At 33.5% G+C, this 20,490-nt stretch overlaps 1 protein-coding gene across 4 annotated transcripts in view; it reads left to right on the top strand.

The window, feature by feature from the left end:
* LOC126889923 (E3 ubiquitin-protein ligase MYCBP2) overlaps positions 1-20,490 on the top strand; it is a 743,799-nt gene that overhangs the window by 620,677 nt on the left and 102,632 nt on the right. For 3 of the 4 annotated variants that reach the window (XM_050658657.1, XM_050658659.1, XM_050658660.1), the window contains exons 36-38: positions 8,383-8,922; positions 12,319-12,525; positions 18,750-19,204. In XM_050658657.1, coding sequence (XP_050514614.1) covers positions 8,383-8,922; positions 12,319-12,525; positions 18,750-19,204 — 1,202 coding nt within the window. The remainder of the gene's footprint in view (positions 1-8,382; positions 8,923-12,318; positions 12,526-18,749; positions 19,205-20,490) is intronic. The other variant, XM_050658658.1, reaches the window with a different exon arrangement.

The following is a 20,490-nucleotide window of genomic DNA, read 5'->3' on the forward strand; positions in this document are numbered from 1 at the left end:
GGAAAAGATGAAAAGTGTCTCCGAAGCTCGCAAGAAAGGATAGAAACATGGCTAAAATCCGACCGAAGAGAGCTATATCTCCTGCGAATTTGCAACAACTTCCTGCTGGGACTAAATTAAACTAAGGATGCAAAAACGTAAAGCAAGCTATGAGTCCTTCTGTAGCAGAATCTTTAAGAGCAATGTTTGCTGCTTTCTTGTGGCACGAAGGTAAACATGTTTTAACTTCTTACGTTTATTTAGTGTTGGAAAATTCTTGAGAATGAAAAATCAGAGAATATTCCCGATATGGAGAATTTTCTGAGAATGAACCCTACGACGCACTTAGGATATTGTTGAAGATGAAATATTGTGTCGCAAATTCCTCGGTAGAATGCAGTAGGATGTAGTTACCCATACTGAAAGAGGAAGTCAATAGAAAGAAAATACCACGATTAGTAAGTCAATAACAGATCGAGTTAGTACAAATTTTATGTTTTAGTATTACTTATTGTATATCTATTTATTATTAATATAATACATTAATACATTAATTATAACATATAATTATAATTTAAACATATTAAAGTCAGAATTTGGTATTAGTTTTTTTTTAAAGTAAATTAAATGTAAGACCAAATACTTACGATGTCGGGATAGTATCATGAGGTTTTTTCCTGGTTTTCCCTCGTGATTTACTATGGAATCTCTAACGCGAGAATTTTACTGTCATCGTTGCATTTGGTTGTCTTTTTAAAGACAGATCACATGCTATGATATTTTTTTGTGACGGTTATTATTGAGTTGGGATTGATTTCATGTAATCGAATGAACTATCTTTTAGTAAAGTCGTCCCAGGAACGCAACTCATAAATATTGACGATATCATTTTAAAGTCTTCTACTTTAAAATGTATAATATACGTCTGAATTGCCAATATAAATGAGTCAGATTCAGAGGCGGCTCTAGCCCATGTAGCGCCCGTGTGCAGTTGATGCCCTGGCGCCCTTTTAGTCCTTGGCCCACACAAAATTATCATTAATGAGAACACCGTCGAATCTTTTTGTACTTGTTATTTGGGTGGAGTCGGACAAATTTGGAGGTTGGCGCATTATGGTAGTGGGGCGTTTGTCTGTCAAGCTGTCACGTAGTTATCAATTTTATGCAAGAAAGAAAAAAATTTATAACGACATTGGTCATTTTATTTTAATCAATGGTTTTTATCATATAAACAGCGAAAACAATTTTGTCAGACAGAAATATTGTGCCATATGACGCGTCGGACACGCTAATTATGTCAAATTTATTAATTAATAAATTTATTACCACATGGCTAATTTTAACACAATCTACCATAAAACATTTTTACATTAATGTGGTTACCTTGTCGGACAATTTTCACGGGGCATATGCGCAGTCGGATGAGCCGAAGATGTCAATTTCCTGGAATTTTTTTATTTAGTACCACAGATGTCATTTTTATTTTGTACTGTTTTTTTTTACATGTGTAATGCATATTGGATCACTTGTCGGACAAAAATAATGGGTCCTTTCTTTCTTTCTTTCTCATAATCCTTAGTGCCCTTCAGGGCGTCGGATGTCGGGTTCCGCCTTTTATCCACTTCTTCCAATTGCTTCTATTGGTGGCCAGTTTCTTCATATCCCTCATACTGATGTGTCTCCTTTCACCTATATCTTGGATCTGGTCCATCCATGTCTTCCTCGGCCTTCCCTTTTTTCTTTTGTTTCCCATTTTGGCTTCATGTACCTTCTTTGTAAGTCTATTTTGCTCCATTCGTTGTATGTGTCCAAACCAGCTTAATTGTTTGTTTTCGATCTTCCTAATTATCGGTTCTTGTTCCAACTCTCTTCTTATATCTTCATTTCTGAATCTGTCAAACTTCGTAACTCCGGCTATTTTTCTCATGTATTTCATCTCCGTCGCGTTTATCATTGATTCATGTTTCTTTTGGACAATCCATGTTTCCGCCCCATATGTCATTATCGGATTTACTATGCTGTTATATACTCTGAGTTTAGTTTTGTTGCTTATTTCTGACTTTCCAAAAATTGTATTATTTAAAGAGTAATACACGCTAGTTGCCTTCTTCAGTTTATTACTTATTGCCAAGTCCGTTTTCCCATCATCTATTATTATATTTCCCAGATATTCAAAAGTAGATACATGTTCTATTACTTTTTTCCTTACTATTATATTAGTATTCCTTTCTCTTTTCTCATCTTCATTTATTATCATAAGTTTTGTTTTGTTGAGGTTCATTTCCATTTTTAATTTATGTATCTCTTTTTGCCAAATATCTATTAGTTTCTGCATTTTCTCTACTGTGTCTGTGATTAGAACTATATCATCAGCGTATAGAAGGGAGTTGATCTTTATTGCATTTAAGTTTTTATATCCTACTATGTATTGAAGGTTTCTTGTTTGATCTTTGGTATTTTTGATTAAAGTATCCATGACTATTATAAACAAGAGGGGGCTTAGTCCATCTCCTTGTTTAATTCCCTTATCCCATTTAAAAGTGCCTGATCTTTCTCCATTTATTTGTACTTGGCCTTCTACTTCCATATATATAGATTTTATGACTTTTATCATCTTTTTTGGTATATTATAGCTCTCCAATATTTTCCACAATATTTCTCTGTTTATCGTATCAAATGCCGCCTTCAGATCGACGAACATGAGAAATAGTTCATTCCCTTTACGGCATTGTCTCTCTATTATATTTCTTATGATGTAGACGTTATCGTTTGTTTGACGGTTTGATCTGAATGCAGCCTGTTCGTCTTCCAATTCTTTCTCTATCACTGATCTTAGACGCTTCTCTATAATTCTCGTGTATACCTTGAAGGCGACCGATGACAAGCATATTGCTCTATAATTCTCGCATTCATTATGTTGTCCTTTTTTGTATATTGGTAGAACTATGTTCTTCTTCCAGTCATCTGGGATTTTCTCTGTACTCCATGCTTCCTTGCATATCTGTAATAGCCAGTCCTCTCCTTTTTCACCCATCCATTTTATCATTTCTGGATCTAGTTGGTCCTCTCCTGCCGCTTTTCCAAGTTTAATATTGTTTATAGCTTCTTCCAGTTCTTCCTTCCTTATACTCTCTGGTTCCTCTTCCTCCTCCAGTTCTGGTCTATTTCTTCCTGCTTCATATATTTCTACTTCTTCGTGTTTGAATTTATCTTCGTAGTATTGTTTCCATACTTCTACTATTTCTGTAGTCTCTATTTTCAATTGGTTATTTTTATCTTTGATTCCATACTGTTCCCTACCTTTTTTCCCTCTTAGACCCTTTATACGGTTCCAGAATTTTCTGTTATCTGTTTTGTAATTTGCTTCCAATTCTTTTCCGAATTCTTCCCAGCTCATATTTTTCGCTTTCCTTACTGCTATCTTTGCTCTATTACGTTTCTCCATGTATTCTACTTTGTTATTTTCATTTCTACATTGTTGATATTTTTTCCAGGCTTGCTTCTTTTCCTTTATTATTTTCTTTAGTTCTTGACTCCACCATTCTGTTCTCTTATGATATTTATTTATTGACTTTTTTCCACAAATTTTCTCTGCTGTTTTATATAGTGTGTCTTTTAGTATTTTCCATCTTTCTTCCATATCCAATTGCTCTCTTTCCAGCTCCATTCTTTGCAATTCCTCATATATTTCTTGTTTATAGTCACTTTTCTCTTTCTCTGTTTTCAGCTTCTTAATATTTATCTTAGTGTATGACTTATCGACTATATATTGCTTTTTCTTTGTAGTCATTTCGGCTACGAGTAGCTTGTGTTGAGTATTAAGTTCTGCAAATTTTTCTGTTTTTATATTTTTGATAATATTCATTTCTGCAGGAATCACGATGTAATCTATTAGACTTTTGGCATTTCTTTCCTGTGCTTCAAAAGTGTATCTGTCCTCCATATTTTGATACCAGAATGTATTTCCAATTTTTAAGTCGTTATTTACACAAAATTGTATCATCTTCTTCCCATTTCTGTTCTCAGCTTTTTCTCCATACCGCCCAAGGCTTCCAAGTCCCTTGTTGATGTCATTTCCAACTCTAGCATTCCAGTCTCCCATAATAATTATGTTCTCAGTATCTTCTCTCACTTCGTCTAAAGCTGTTTGGAGTTCGCTATAGAATTGAGACATTTTCTGTTCTTCTGTGCCCTCGACTGGTGCATATATTTGTATTATGCTAACTAACTCGTCTAGTTTTATACTTACGGTAATTATTCTAGAGTTTATTGCTTGGTATTTTACAACTCTCCCACTCAGATCATCCGTGATTATAAAACCGACTCCCTCTTTTGCTCTTTCCATTTCTTGTACACCTGAGTAGAAGAGCTTGTAACCATCGCCACATCTCATATTTCCTCTTCCCTTCTTCTTCGTTTCACTCAGGCCTAGGATGTCAATGCCGTATGTTTTCATTTCCTCTGTCAATTCGAATTCTTTACCATAAAGACTTGTGATATTCCAAGTACCTATTATTGTTGTTTCCTTTCCATTATTTTCGTTGTCCTTTTCCATTTGCGTTGTCTTTTTTACTAGTATCTTTGCAGTTTTTGGTGCCTGTGTTTTCAGTTTTTTGAGTTATATGCTCCCCCTTCTGCTGTTCTTATTGATTTTGGTATTTGCTGTATTTCGTTTCCTGGGGATCTTTCACTCGCTTTTCTCCCCTTTGTTTTTTGTTCCTCTGCTCCATTTTCAGGTTGAATTTCTCCATTGTTATCATTTTTGTAGCCCAACTGCTCCGGGGTATATATTTCTCCATCTATTTTGAGCCCGTTATAGTTTAGGAACGCTCTGTAACCTTTATCTCTAGCCAATTTCAGTTGGTGGATTAGAAATTTCCTTTTCTGTTGGTATTCTTTTGAGTAGTCTTCCGTAATGAATATTTTGCTGCCCTTGAGTCTGCGTGTTTGGCTTAGTATCTCTATTTTTTTCGACACATGTTTAAGTTCTATTTTTATAGGCCTGCTTTTATTATTTTGGTTTCCTACTCTATAGATATCTTGTATCTCCTCGTTTTCGTCTATTGAAATGTTCATTTTATTAGTTATTTCTTTGAATTTATTTTTTAGGATTGCTCTATTTTCATTTGTTGTTTCGTCTACACCATGTATCACAATGTTTTTCTTTCTTACTTCTTTTTCTAGAGCCTCGATTCTTCTTTCTTGCAATTTCATCTCCTCTTGGATTTCCAGGTTTTCCCTTTTGATCAGTTCATTTTCTAATTTTAGCTTATTGAGTTCGATTGATATAGCATCTATTTTATTTTCTACCCTAATCTCTCTCTCTTCCATTTTATTAAGTTTTTCTATTATTTCTTCCATTATTTTTTCCATGACGATGTATTTGTTTTTACCTTTCCCTACACGACCACTCACCGATAAAGGTTTATCCCAAGTCGACCCTGCGGAGGAACCGCCTTTCCTTGAGTGGTTAAATGTAGTTTGTTTAGATTTTAAATCAAGTATTTTATTTTTAAATTGATTTTTAAGTTGATTTTAGGCTTACTTTATTTATTATGGTTTAAAGAATATTTATACTATTATAATCCAATACTTTAACCATCCAACCGTCCAGAGGATCCAAAATCTATTTTTAATAATAAAAATATGGAATATTCTTATCTTGAATTGTTACGCCTATGTTTATGTTATTGTTAATTTTGAGTACCTTATTAAATTCTGTCACCACGCGTCTTACTTGTTTGTAGGTTAATAAACTAAATTTACACTTCCACAATAAAATATTATGAATTTTCACTATGTAAATATTTTAAACCATTTAACTATTAATTAAGTTTTATTAATTGTTGTTTATAAGTTTTAAAATTCACTTTTTACCACCAAAAACTTGATTTTTAGACGATCGATCTAATTATACGTATCTTCTAATATATAGCCAGTGACGGAACCCCAAATAATGGGTCCAAAATGTTCAAAAAAATTTCCGAAATTTTCCCTCTTGTCGGAATTTTTTTTTGAATATTCGAGAAAAGAAACTACAGAGCGATGTTCGTCATTATTCAAGGAGTATGTACACAAATTTTCAGATCAAAATTTTTCCAAAATTTTCCCTCTTGTCGGAAATTTTTTTGGAAAATTTTGGGTACAACTCTACGTCACGCTCTTTTAAATGACGTACTTAGTACGTGTACCAATTTTGAGCTAAATCGATTCAAAAGTAACCGAGAAAAACTGTTTTTTTTTGACAATGCCTCCTCTTAAGGGCGTCGATAACCTAAAATAATTAAGTTTTCTGTTAGTTTGCTCCAACATTTTTGTAAGACAATTACATTTTTTGTTTAAGAATATAATTACTTGTAACCTACTACTTTTGTCGGAAAAATGGTTGTGAAGATAAAGGACGCATGAACCCAGCATATTTTATAAGTATAGTTTATTAATAAAAATTAAATTTTTTGTCCGACTGTCGATTTGTCCCAATATTTTTGTCGAACACTTAGATTTTTTGATTTAGAATATAATTACTTATAACCTCCTATTTTTGTGGGAAAAATGGTTGCAAATAAAAAAAATTACATGAAATTGACATCTTCGGCGCATCCGACTGCGCATAAGCCCCGTGAAAATTGTCCGACAAGGTTACCACATTATTGTAAAATTATTTTATGGTAAATTCTGTTAAAATTAGCCATGTGGTAATGAATTTAATATTTTCATAAATTTGACATATTTAGCGTGTCCGATGCTTCATAATATGGCCAATATTTTTGTCCGACAAAATAGTTTTCGCTGTTTATATGATAAAAACCATTGATAATAAAATGACCAATGTGGTTATAAATTTTTTTCTTGCATAAAATTGACAACTTCGTGATAGCTTGACAGACAAACGCCCCACTACCATAATGCGCCAAGTTCCAAATTTGTCCGACTCCACCCAAATAACAAGTACAAAAAATTTCGACGGTGTGGTTATAAATAATAATTTTATATGTGGGCCCGAGGACTATTTGGTAGACGCGCAGTCAAAATGGAATAGTCGAATAGGTACCTACCTAGTACTAGTACATAGGATACAGATGGTGTTATGTACGCTTATAATGTACACAAAAATCCAGATGCAAATAGTGCAATATAAATGATGTCGGGAGCCAATAGGTATTCACAGCGTCAGAAAAACCTACCCGAATATAATCTACGATGAACTACGTATTTTCAGTATTACTAAAGAAAACCAACAACAAATTGTTAATACGGATAATTTTTGAGAAGCTCTGACTCCGCTGAAAGCCGTAAGTCCTTTTAAATAATTTTAATCAAAATAAAAGCCGCTTTACTTTATATTTACATGTTAACTTAAATAATATAATACATAATCTATTCCGTCAACGCTTATTTCGCAAAATTACCTCGCGACACGTGTATAAACGCCTTTGAAAATGCCCGGCAAGTCCCAAGCAATTTGACCTTTGGTTCCTTGTTTGGTTTGACCTTAGGTTCCACAACCTATTTCGAAATCATTGTCGATATGTCTTCAAACAAATCAAAAGATTGCGGGTACTGCGGGTACCTAATTGCTAGGCTTGGCGTAATCCGACCCGTTCTCACCTGTGACTTTCGGGCAGATTGCAATTGCGCGCAGCGGTCAGGGTTCTCAACAGGGTGTCTAAGTTTTATTTACTTCTTATTCGTTTTGAACGGAAATTTTGCTAATTTTAAAAAATTAATTAATTAAAAAATTAATGTATTATATATATTATATATTATACAGTACAATTTTCAAAGGAGGAAGACCGAACCCTTCAGCCCAAACCTAACTTTCGGGTATTAGAGTGTAGAGTACCCCAGGAGGTATTTGACCGCTGCGCGCAATCACAATATACCGGTGACTTTCATGTGTGTCATGTCATGTGACTGTCAATAAACTATTCAATATAATGGTTTTTCCATACAAACGTTAATTAATTAATTAAATAAAACATTAATTAATAGTATTGTTACTACACCAACAATATAACAATACTTTATAGTTTTTACAACTTTAACACAATGAGAACTATAAACTTCAAATACCACTGTTCTATAAACTGTCAACTTTCTATGTTTATATTAGTTTCTATACATTTTCTGACATTCTAGCTAGACGTCACTAGACGTAAAAGTAAACAGTGCAACAAGTGAACGGTCCAGGACCTCGATTTTTGACCCTTCGCTTCGTTGTCGAACGTATTCGCTTCGTATCTGTTTAGTGTACAGATAGAGAATGATCGATAACGAAGCGAAGGGTCAAAAATCGAGGTCCTGGACTGTATTAGCTCAATGTGGCCGTGTGTCTAGTAGCGTGGCGGTTTCTGTATATTTTTTTCTATTTATTTATTACTATTCTACAAGTATCTTTTTTAGGAATTGTACATGATGCAATGGCCTGCGCGTCGTTCTTAAAATTTCATCCGACCTTACCGAAACAAGGCGCTCTCGTGGTAACACGTCCAGATATTCCAATCGATAAAAGACAAAAGGAATTAAGCAAGGAAGAGAAAGCCAGACAAAGGCACTCCGTCGAAGTAAGCAACGCCGGAACTTACTTGCATATCCAGCCATCCACGCTGGAGTCACTAACCAGATCAGCAGCGAACGCAAGTGCCAATAGAAATCGCAAAAAAATCAACGAAGACGTTATAAAAGAAGGGGAAAAGTATCCTACTGACGGCTACGGATATCAAACTATCTCAGTTTTACCACCAGCACTTAAGGCGCTAGTGTACTTATGGGAAGAACTGACCACGAATTGTTTAAAAGCCATGACACAACAGATTGCTTCGAGTAGTCCTTGTAATGTTAAAGAAAAGAAAGATAATAAAACTGAAAGAGAGAAGAACATTCATTTGGAAAGAGAAATTAAAAAGTATAGAAAAAAGAAAATACCTCCTAGAAACTATTTAGGTTAGTATTATTTTACAATTCTATATTTCTACACTTTTTTCAGTATAACAGACATATTATAGTATATTTCAGGAATTTGCTTCTATTTTGGATGCATTGACGTGCATACGGGTGATATGATCGGTCATATTACCCTTATGCGAGTCAATGGTGAATAGTACATTCTTGATTGTATGTAAAAAAATGTGCAATGATTACGCCTTAAGACCCACCAAATTTCATTTGCATATCTCAACCGGTTGTAAAGCAATAAATAAATCGTCAGTTTGTAAGAAAAATTTCAACACCCCCTATCTCGGAAACAAAGCATTTGCGGACATATGATTATAAAGCAAACTGTTATTATTTTTTCATGCAGAACTACCCCTTAAAGTTTGTCATACTTATTTAAAAACACCCTGTATTGACGAAAAACATAGCTAGTTGTTAAAATAACTAACTTTTTTATGGTCCAACATAAACGAATGAATAAAAAACAGAATGTTGAGAAAATATGATGCTATAGGTTGATAGGTTGATTTTAATTTCAGTATTTTATAAATGCTAGAATATTCCACAGGGTGATGCGAACTTTGAGAAAAAACACAGTTTGATTCGTACACCCGGTATACAATGAAAATTTACCTGTTTAGCATCAATATTATTTCAGCGGTTTTGTTAGAGAATAAGGCTATAAACATATTAAAAACCTCACTTAAATCGGACAAAAGGTTTAGGAAATTCGAGACATAAAAAATGACCAAATTTAAGTGGGCCAATTTCTATGCACGTGTGTCTCCTTTTCAACATAGCTCTGGAAAAGGCGGTCAGAGATGTTCGAATAGACAACAGAGGAAATATTTTTAATAAATAATCCCAAATTTTGGCATATATGCAGATGACGTGGACCTAGTTGCCCGCACAACACGCAAGCTAAAAGAAATGTATACCATCTTCTCAAATGCCTCAAAAATATGGGTCTGCAAGTAAACGAGGAGAAAACTAAGATGATGGCATCAACACCCAACAATAGAGCTAGAAACATCGGTCACCAATTCACGGTTGATAACTCTACCTTTGAAGTGGTGGACAAATTCACAAACTTAGGCTCCCTGATCACCAAGGAGAAAGTTATGACGGAGGAAATCAAGCGAAGGATAATCCTAGTAAACAAATGCTATTTTGGATTGAGTAGACATATGAGAAGCAGAAACTTAAGTCAAAAAACAAAAATAACCATATATTAAAACCCTTATACAACCAGTGTTAACATATGGATCGGAGACATGGACCATCTCCAAGGCAGATGAAAACCTCCTGCTTATATTTGAACGAAGGATCCTGAGAGGAATATTCGGTGGCATCTGTGAAAAAGGTGTTTGGAGGAGGATGTATAACCACGAGTTATACCACAGATATATACATATATTTGGTGGTAAAGACGTAGATAGTATTTATTATAAGAATAGGAAGACTAAGATGGGCAGGACATCTAGCAAAATCACAGCAGAACAACCCTACTAGAAGAATACTTATGTCACAACCTGTGGGAAGTAGAAATAGGGGTAGGCCAAAACTCAGATGGAAGGATGGTATTGATTATGGACGAGGATGGGAGAAAAATATTCTCAGCAAACTGGCAACGGTTGGCAATGGATAGGACTGACTGGCGTAATAGACTTGGGAAGGTCGAGGCCCCTTCATAGGGCTGTGGCACCATTGATTTCTATGCACGCAAGTTTATTTACTATATTAGGTGTAATAGTACTTAAAGTACTTCAAAACCTATTAACTTAACATACAGTAGGAAAAATGAAAGAATACCCATGAACGAACATACAAAACACGCTGTATTTTCCTGTCACCGTGTCACACAAAAAATTGGCCAGCGCAAGTACATGTAATAATTATTATTACATATAATAGGGAACTTGCACTAAAAAAATTTTTTGCATAAAATTGTTAATTTATGTTTTAAAATGTTATATTCAAAATATTACGTCTTAACAATGATCATATGTACAACATTAACAATGATGTACAACATCTGATCAAAAATTTCCCCGCCTAAAATTTCCATTTCAAACAACTGCAAAAGCGAGAGCTGGGGTCTGACGTCATAGGCCACTCGTATCGTTTGCCCGTTCGGTGGGCTATTGCATTTTTAATGCAGTTTGCCCATAGATAAATAATGTAGTTGAAATATCTTGTTTTATTCCGTGGCAAAAATGATTTTTTCTGTGACAGGCAAAATATTAACATTTTATCTCTGTTGACATGTATCAAAAAAGTTCTTTTTTATAAAATTACTTTTGTCGTTTCTTGTGTTGAAGAACAAAGAAGAAACAAGTAACTTAAAAATAAACATAACTTTTAGTAATAAAAGTAAGAGTAACTAAAAAGTATTGGTGCTACTATAGTATGCGGCCTATAGTCGAGTTTCTACTACAGCTTGCGGTCTACCGAGGGATGCGGTGTAAGTATAAGCTGAGATGATAAAGATATTAACTTGTAAAATTACAATAATGATTCTTCTTATTTATGCGTATTATTAACTTTGTAAAGAAGGATTTTGTTGGCTATGTACACGTTCTATCGGTACGTCTGCTAATCACCATAATATTTTTTCAAAAGGCTTTGAACACAATAATGAAAGGCTCCAGTAGGTACTAATAAACATTTCAATAAAATATAATCTTTATTATAATGCAAATTACACCGTAATCTTTTCCAGGATATACGAAATCCTTCGATTAGAGATAGGTAGATCAAACCCACGGGGTAAACCGAATACTATAATATAATGGTACCAAACTATTGTTATAAACGGTTTAAACATGCTTATTAATAACTCTTACTTATTTGCCTTCATATTATGCGTTTTAAACTCTTTACAAAGTAGCACTCGACTTTATCAATTTCAGTTTAAAACTAAGCTGATAGGGGAACTACTTATTACAATATATAAGATGAACATAAATAATACCTAGGAATTTTCCATTAAAGACGAATAAAATGTAATATACCCGTGATACCTACCCTAATCGCGTTGTTTCCGACTGCTAGCCGTGGCCCGTGACGTCGGACCAATAGAAGGACGTTCAAGAGCCTCCTAAGATATTTGAATTTTATAGCATTTTCAAAGCGTCGTAATTAGCGTACGGGTTAAAAATATTTGTTTTTTTCGCATGCAAGCGTTTTAAGATAATGTTACCTTATGTTTTTTAATATCATTTTAATATTTAAAAATTTATGCAAGTTCCCTATTGCGCTGGGCAATTTTCTTTGTCACACGTTGACAGGAAAATACAGCGTGTTTTATAAATATGTTCGTTCATGGGTATTCTTTCATTTTTCTGACTGTATTTAAATTTAAACTATAATTAGTTAACTCAGTTTATTTTTTTATTTCAAAAGAAGATTTAGGTGGTTTATCCAGCTATCTTCAGTCATCAGGCGTCGAAACGTTGTGCGAATTGTGTAGTGATAGCTTCCCACATCCAGTAACATATCACATGCACCAAATGCATCCTGGTTGTGGACAGCATGCTGGAGGAAAAGGATACAATTCCGGTGGAAGTTATTGTCTTGGTTGGGCTGGAAATTGTGGCGATGGAGGAATACGTAAGTACTTTAGCCCGATCAAATATAGTTTCCAGAAAAATCTCTTCTTCTTGACTGGCTTCACTCAAAAAAATTTAGTTCGTAATATTGATTAACAACAATTTAATTTTTTGTTTCAACGAACTTTTAGATATTGATCAATATATTTGAATATTTGATTATTGTCACAATGATTGAATTATAATTGTGAAAATAACTAGAGTACATTAATCAATAACACTCAATTTATTCAAACAATAAGTTAGTTTCGTATATTTAATAAATAATGGTAATTCTGGCAGCAAAGCACTTTCTTGATTTCGTAGATGATAAGTAATTACCTTGGTTTATCGTGACAACGTACAGATTTCATTAAAACAATGTACAAATGTTGTTAATATAGACTAATATAGAGTAATATTTGATTATTCCATAGATGTAAACTGATTATTGTGACAACGAATGCATTAATCAATCTACTACTGCGTTTAATAACCACAATCAATGCGTTCATGGTAGCAATAAACGAAGTTGTTGAAAAAATAAATGTTTTGCTTGACCATTTGAAATGTAACGGCTTTTTCCACCTACCTCTACCGAAAGTATACCTTTCCGGACCTGATTGTAGGGAGCAAAGTTGTACTTTTCCTCCCTAGGGAGGAAAAGTAAAAGTGACGTCATGGTATTTCATTCATGAAATATAACTTATTGACGCCCTGTACAATATCTATTTTCTATTACGTAAGTATCTATACATTTTAACGTTTATTTAAAAACACTCTATATTTTGCAAAATGGTAAAAAACAGTAAATTGTTATTCTGATTTAACAATGTTTACATTAATAATTTGACTTATATTTGACAGTTGACAGTTATATTGTACCTACTTGTTAGTTTTAGTTCTAATAAATTTTGTTGGTTAGTTACATAAATAAATTAAGTAAAAATGAAAAAATGACTTGTTATTTGAGGAAGGTGGAAAAACCATATGTATAACATGGGAGTAAAGTGCCTTTTCCTCCCTTGAATGATTACTGCCCTCCGCTACGCGTCGGGCAGTAAACTTCATTCTCGGGAGGAAAATTAGCACTTTCCTCCCTTGTTATACAAATAGCTATTCCTTATCGTTCTTTGTTATACAATGCTGTTACCTCTGCCGAATAATTTCATTTCGTTTCCAAGTGTAGTCCCTACTGGAAGGAAGTTTTCGTGTGTCTATTATCGTATTCATTTTTTTCGAATCCTGAGAAAACTAATTAGTATTTTTGAAAAATTTAAACGCAGAATAAAATATTACAGTATTATCGAGGGTCTGAAGTCCCTGAGAACTTCTATAATGATTATTTTAATAAGTCACAGGGGTGAAAAAGAGAAAATTTAGTATGATTTTTAATTTCAAATATACCATTCAAAAGAAACTTTTTGTTTTTTCTACGGGACTTTCAGCCCTCGGTAATAATATAATCTTTTATTCTGCTTTTAAATTCTTCAAAAATACTTATTTAGTTTTCTCAGGATTCCAAAAAAATGAATGCGTTTAAAAAGAATTCGATCGAAATTTTGCACCTGCGCTCTCCAAAAGGATTAAAGTGTTATACATTTTTGGAATCACTATTTCAAACGCTTTTAAACGAGCTGTCACATGATGTACTTTCCCATTTTAAAAAACCAAAGTTGTGGCTGTCACCTGAAGAGGGATCGCGTAAAGTTCGAAACATTGATGTTATAATATACTTTGATTATTTTAAAAATCGACCTTTCCGAGTGTTTTGCTTATGTGCTAAAAATAAATAAGTTAATAAGGGGACAACACTTTTTCCAACCCACTGTATAAGTGAAATCATATGAGAAATCACACAGTGTAAAGTCCATTAGGTTTAGGACAAAAAACGGGGATTTGCAAAATTATTATTAATCAATTAATATCATACATTGAGCTAATGCATTCAGTAATTATCAATAAAAAAAACGTTCATAGTAGGGATGAATAGTAATAATAATAATAATAGCTTGTAATAATATCCGAATTTATTGTGGGAATGAACGGAATTAATTGTAAGAATAAACGGAAATAATTGTAGAAATAAACGAAATACGTTAGGAGAAATAACACTGTTATTGACACAACGAATAGCCTTCGTCGGTCAATTAACGACTTTGTTGTTTCAATGAATAGTGGTCGTTGTCTCAGTGAACAGTGTTCGTAATATTAATAAATGGATGTTCATCCATTCACTAAACGTAATACATTGGATCAACTAACGAACATAATGAAATTTATGAACATCGCTTTGTTGTTCCACTAAAACCAAGAATTGGACAAATTTTAAGTATCTATTGCTTTTGTTGTCTGAATTAACATTTTTATTAGATAATATTACGTACCTTTTTCGTTGAGTGTTTACAACTCGGGGTGAGTCTTCACCACATCCACTATAGCCCTCCATCTTCTACGATCTTGCGCTTCCATTTGACATTGTTGTACCCCAGTCTTACATAAATCAGCTTCAACATCATCCTTCCATATTTAACTGGGACTGCCTACTGATCTTCTAATGTCTAGTCTCTCAAAAAACACTGTCTTTAACACTCTCTCTTCCTCTGATCTTACCACATGACCTGCCCATATTATCCGGTTATATGTTTTCAGTACCATATATTGTGAACGGCCGTAGCTCAACGGCATGATCACTGGCCTCATACGCAGAGCACGCGGGTTCGAGCCCTACCAACGGCAATCAATTTTTCATTTCTAAAAATGATACGAGCCGTTTCACCGTGCCTCGGAGAGCACGTTAAGCCGTCGGTCACCCTGGGCTAGTGTACATCGACACTAGTTACTTGAAACAGGGTTAAAGATGTAAATGGCGCCGTAACAATCCGAAAGGATCTCCCCGGCAAAAATGCCATACGATATTATTATTATTAGTATCATACAGAGTACCATTCAGCATTATGGCTGCTTCTCCACTCTCCTGTCAATTCATCTCTTTGAGGGTCAGATATCATTTTGAGAACCTTCCTTTCAAATATCAGCAGCTTATTTATTTCCGGCTGATGTAGAGTCTATGTTTCACTTCCATATAAAAACTGGGCGAATAATTGACATGTAAAATCTTAAATACTACTACTTCTATCGGTTTACAGCGTTCTCCGACGCCTTTTGACTCCTAACCGCCATTCTTCTCTGTTTAACCATAGACCTGGAGGGATTTCTCTTTCCTCTAGTTCTTTTTCAATTCCCTCCCTCCAGCTTCTTCTCGGCCTTCCCTCGGCCTTCCTTTTTCTTCTCCCTTGTGGTGTCCATGCCAAAATCTGCTTAGGGATCCTGTCATCTGGCATTCTCTGTACATGGCCGTACCATACTAGTTGTTTTGTTTTTATGTCATCAATTATTGTATGTGTGACTCCCATAATTTCTCGTATTCTCTCATTTGGTATCCGATCTCTTCTTGATTTGTCTGCTGCTCTTCTCCAGAAGTCCATTTCTGTTACTAGTAGCATTTTTTCCATTCTTTGTTTCAGTGGCCAAACTTCACTGCCATATGTGATTATACTTTTAAGTATGCTATTGTATATGAGCTGTTTGTTCGCTTTAGATATTGGCTGGTACCACTGAATGATGTTCATCATGGATATGGCTTTAACACAAGACAGAAAATAATGAAGATAGGGTATAGAGGATATAGAAGATAGAATAATCTTAAATTATAATGTCTTTTTAGCAGCTTATATCTTAATAATGATGATAGGGAAGTATAATGCTTTATTCCCCTTTCTGAGACCTCTTTTTTCACGTGGTTGTCACCTGTGATTACCGCTCCCAGATATTTAAACTCTTTTGCTACTTTGAAGTTGTGCTTATTAATAGTTATGCTCTGCATAAACCTTGGTTTCCTAACAGACTACTTTGCTGAGAGATTCTACCTGTTTCCTCCTCGAGTTACGAAAATACACGCCTTTTGTATAATGAGAGACTGCATCTAGATCATGAGCAAATACCAACAATAGTTTTGATCCTCGATTTGCAAGTCCCCCTGTCAGCTCAGACAATATTTTACTTATTGCATATTCTATGGTCAAATTGAATAGCAATGGTGATAAGGGTCTCCTTGTCTGAGTCCTGATGGAATACTACATGGCATCGATGTTCTTTTTCCTATCTTGACCTGTGCATATGATAGGCTATTCAATATGTTCAAAATAAGAGATCTAAAAGGAAATACAACGTTAACGGGATTTTATTGTCTCAAATGGTCAATGGAACTCTAGATTTGAAAAAACCGCGGAGTGCTACCATTTAAATGGGTGCGATTTTGAGAAAGAGGTGAATTAGTCCCTAGGCACAGGGTGAATTAGGGTTAGTTCTATGCACTGCTGGTACAAACACGTCTACAGGAAAATTATTCCAGGTTAAATATACTATCGAAATATCACTTTTTAAAGTCAAAAGTATTTTTTTACAAAAATATATTCAAGAGAAAAACAAGAAAAAAATACGAAAGAAAGCAATTTTGTCTTTTGCCCCATACCTTTTTCCACAGTGATATAGGTATAGGCGTTGCTTCAGTGAAAAATACCTTCCATTATTTCTCTTTATAATGACGTTTTGTAGAAGCCTCTAAGATTTAAAGTTTCGGAAATAAGATTTTTCAAAGTTCGCCACTCACAGCATTTTTGGGCCATTTTCTATATTATTTCGCAAACATTGTTCTGTAACTTTTTTCTACACATTTCTAGGTTTATGCAATGGTACAATTAGTAGAAATAAGTCAATTACCTTTAAAATGGTCTATTGTATAAGGTTGTGTGACTATTTTTGAGCAATTTATGCTTTTTCATGGTATTATACTCTTAATGATTTTTGATATTTTTTATGATTATTTTTTAAATTTCTCATTATGACTTTTTTTCTTGTACATTTAGGTATATATATTGTGGAACAAAAAAAGCTTATTTTCTTTACTTTAAAATGGTGTATTGCAAAAAATCTAGGACTATTTTTATATAAGATATCTGTAGGATATCCAAAAGTATCCGTAATTTGAGAAAATTTTTAAATTTTTTTATTTTTTTCAATTAGATGAATATAATTGCACATTATAACATAATTTTTAATTTTAAATAACTTTTCCTAATAACAATTTTCGATATTGTGAAATATAAAGGTACTTTAGTCTTGAGCGAAATTCATATTTTTTAACATACCTCGTACACTATTGATAAAATTTTATATCTGATAATTGCATCTTAGCTTTTAGTCTATGGAGAGCATTTTATAAAGAATAATTATTTTTCATAAAGTTAATAATAAAAAAGTTTTTCATAATAGTGGGACCTATTGCATGTGTATAGTCACACTTTGAAAAAACATATCTTGTTTAGAAATAGTCTTAGAGTTTTTTACAATAAATTTTTTTAAAGTAAAGAAAATAAGCTTTTTTTATGTTGCACAATGTATATACCTAAATATTATTTACAATAAAAAAGTTATAATGAGAAATTAAAAAATAATCGTATAATATATCTAAAATTATTAAAAGTATACAATTTTGAAAAACCATATCTTGCTTAAAAATAGTCATACAACCTTCTACAATAGACCATTTAAAAGATAATTGACTTTTCTTCCTATTAAATGTAACATTGCATCTACCTAAAGCTACGTAGAAGAAAGTTACAGAACAATGTTTGCAAAGTAACAAGGAAAATGGCCCAAAAATGCTTTGAGCGGCGAACTTTGAAAAATCTTATTTCGGAAAGTGTAAATCTAAGAGACTTCTACAAACTGTCATTTTAAAGAGAAATAATGGAAGTTATTTTTCACTAAAGCAACGCCTTAATTTATCATTGTGGAAAAAGTTATGGGGCAAAAACAAAATTACTAACCTTCGTGTTTTTTTCTTGATTTAATTTTGAATAGACTTTTGTAAAAAAAATATTTTTGACTTTAAAATGTTACATTTCGATAGTAAATTTAACCTGAAACAATTTTCCTGTAGACGTGTTTGTACCAAAAGTGCATAGAACTCACCCTAATTCGCCCTGTGCCTAGTGACTAATTCACCCCTTTCTTAAAAACGCACCCCTTTAAATGGTAGCACTCCGCGGTTTTTTCATATTTAGAGGTCCGTTGACTATATGAAACAATAAAATCCCATTAACGTTGTAGTCCCTTTCTAAAATACGTAATCAGTAGCCTATGAGTCTTATATGATACATTTAAATATTTTATGTATTTTAGCTGGCAGTTCTTGGTACCTTTTATGTGAAAATTGTCGTGAAAAATATATGAAACTAGGAAAATCCGGTAAACAAACAAATTTTCGCCACAGATCGGCAACAAGTAAAAAGAACATTCCATGTAAATCATTTACCCTCCCTATCGTATCATCAAGCCTGGAGCCACACATTATTATGAAAAACAACGCCATGTTTCTACTAGACTTGGCCAGTTCAGCGGAAACGACGATGACACATCAGCGAAGACCTTCCTCGAGTATTATGCCTTCTGTTTCTGAAAATATCTCTCCTCCAGAGTGTTGTGGACCTTTCAGACCTCCACCTTCATTTCAGTGCCTGAATTCTTTTGGAGCAAACTTTATTTCAATGGATGAACCAGCATTCTATAATGAGATGTTGCATAAACATGAGTGTCCAGATGGTTTTGGACAAGGACCGTCCACATCAGGCCAAAGGGTAAGTTTGGATGTTTATGTTTGATACAGTCAAAAGAGTAGTAAGTAGATGCAAGATCAGTACACTAAAAGTATTATTAACAAAACTTTTCATGATCACTATCATCCAGCCTCAAAAATACACTGCTGAACGTGCCTTTTAAGACAAATAAGACAATATGAATTATTTAGGAAAGTTTCAAGATTTTTCCGCTACTCGCGCACGATCGTTTCTAATAGTATCCCCTCCAAGTACTTGTACACAGCGAATTTTTTATATTATTTATTTCTATATCTGCCTTTTATTTCTATAAAAAATGTAATATTTTTAATAGTTTATCAGATACAATCATTGAAACAATTAAATTGGTAATAAAAAATTATCTGACGAGTTTGGTCAATGTACAGGGTTATTCACTATATTTTGACCTCCCTGTAAACTGCTTTATTTACAGAATTAGAAAAAAATGTAAAATACAAAAGTTATTCGATTTTTAATGATTTTTTGACGTATATATCATACTAGTGACGTCATCCATTTGGGCGTGATGACGTAATCAACTATTTTTTTAAATGGGAATAGGGGTCGAGTGCTAGCTCATTTGAAAGGTTATTTAATTCCCTATTCAGTAATATACACATTAACATGATTAATTATACAGGGTGTCAAATTTTTTTTTAATTAAATTAATTGACACAAAAGAAGAATGCATTTTATGCAAATGCAATATGCAAATACATTTTATTGCTGTTAGAAAACAGAAATAAAAGTTTATTGCACTAATAAACATTGATTTTTTCTCAAATTAATGTTCAAACTGCCAAGAGGCACCTGGGTGGCAGCTTGAACATTGAATTTAAGTGAAAAGTAATGTTTATTTGTTCAATCAACATTTATTTCTGTTTTCTGACAGCAGTAGAATGTATTTTGAATTAAATAAATTAAATACATTCTTCTTTTTGTGTCAATTAATTTAATTAAAAAAAAATTTGGACACCCTGTATAATTAATCATGTCAATGTTTACATTACTGAATAGGGAATTGAATAACCTTTCAAATGAGCTAGCACTCGACCCCTATTCCCATTTTAAAAAATAGTCGATTACGTCGTTACGCCCAAATGGATGACGTCACTAGTACGATATATACAGTAAAACCTCCGTTAACCGAAATAATTGGGGGAAAGGCCGTTTCGGATAACAAGAATTTCGGTTAAAAAGAATATTTTTTTGTATTCTTCTTTTATCAAATTACATAGTATTGGAGAGCTATAGCTGCAGAACATCGTTGTCAAAGGAAAACACAA

This window comes from Diabrotica virgifera, chromosome 8, assembly GCF_917563875.1.
Source record: "Diabrotica virgifera virgifera chromosome 8, PGI_DIABVI_V3a".
Taxonomy (NCBI): Eukaryota; Metazoa; Arthropoda; class Insecta; order Coleoptera; family Chrysomelidae; genus Diabrotica; species Diabrotica virgifera.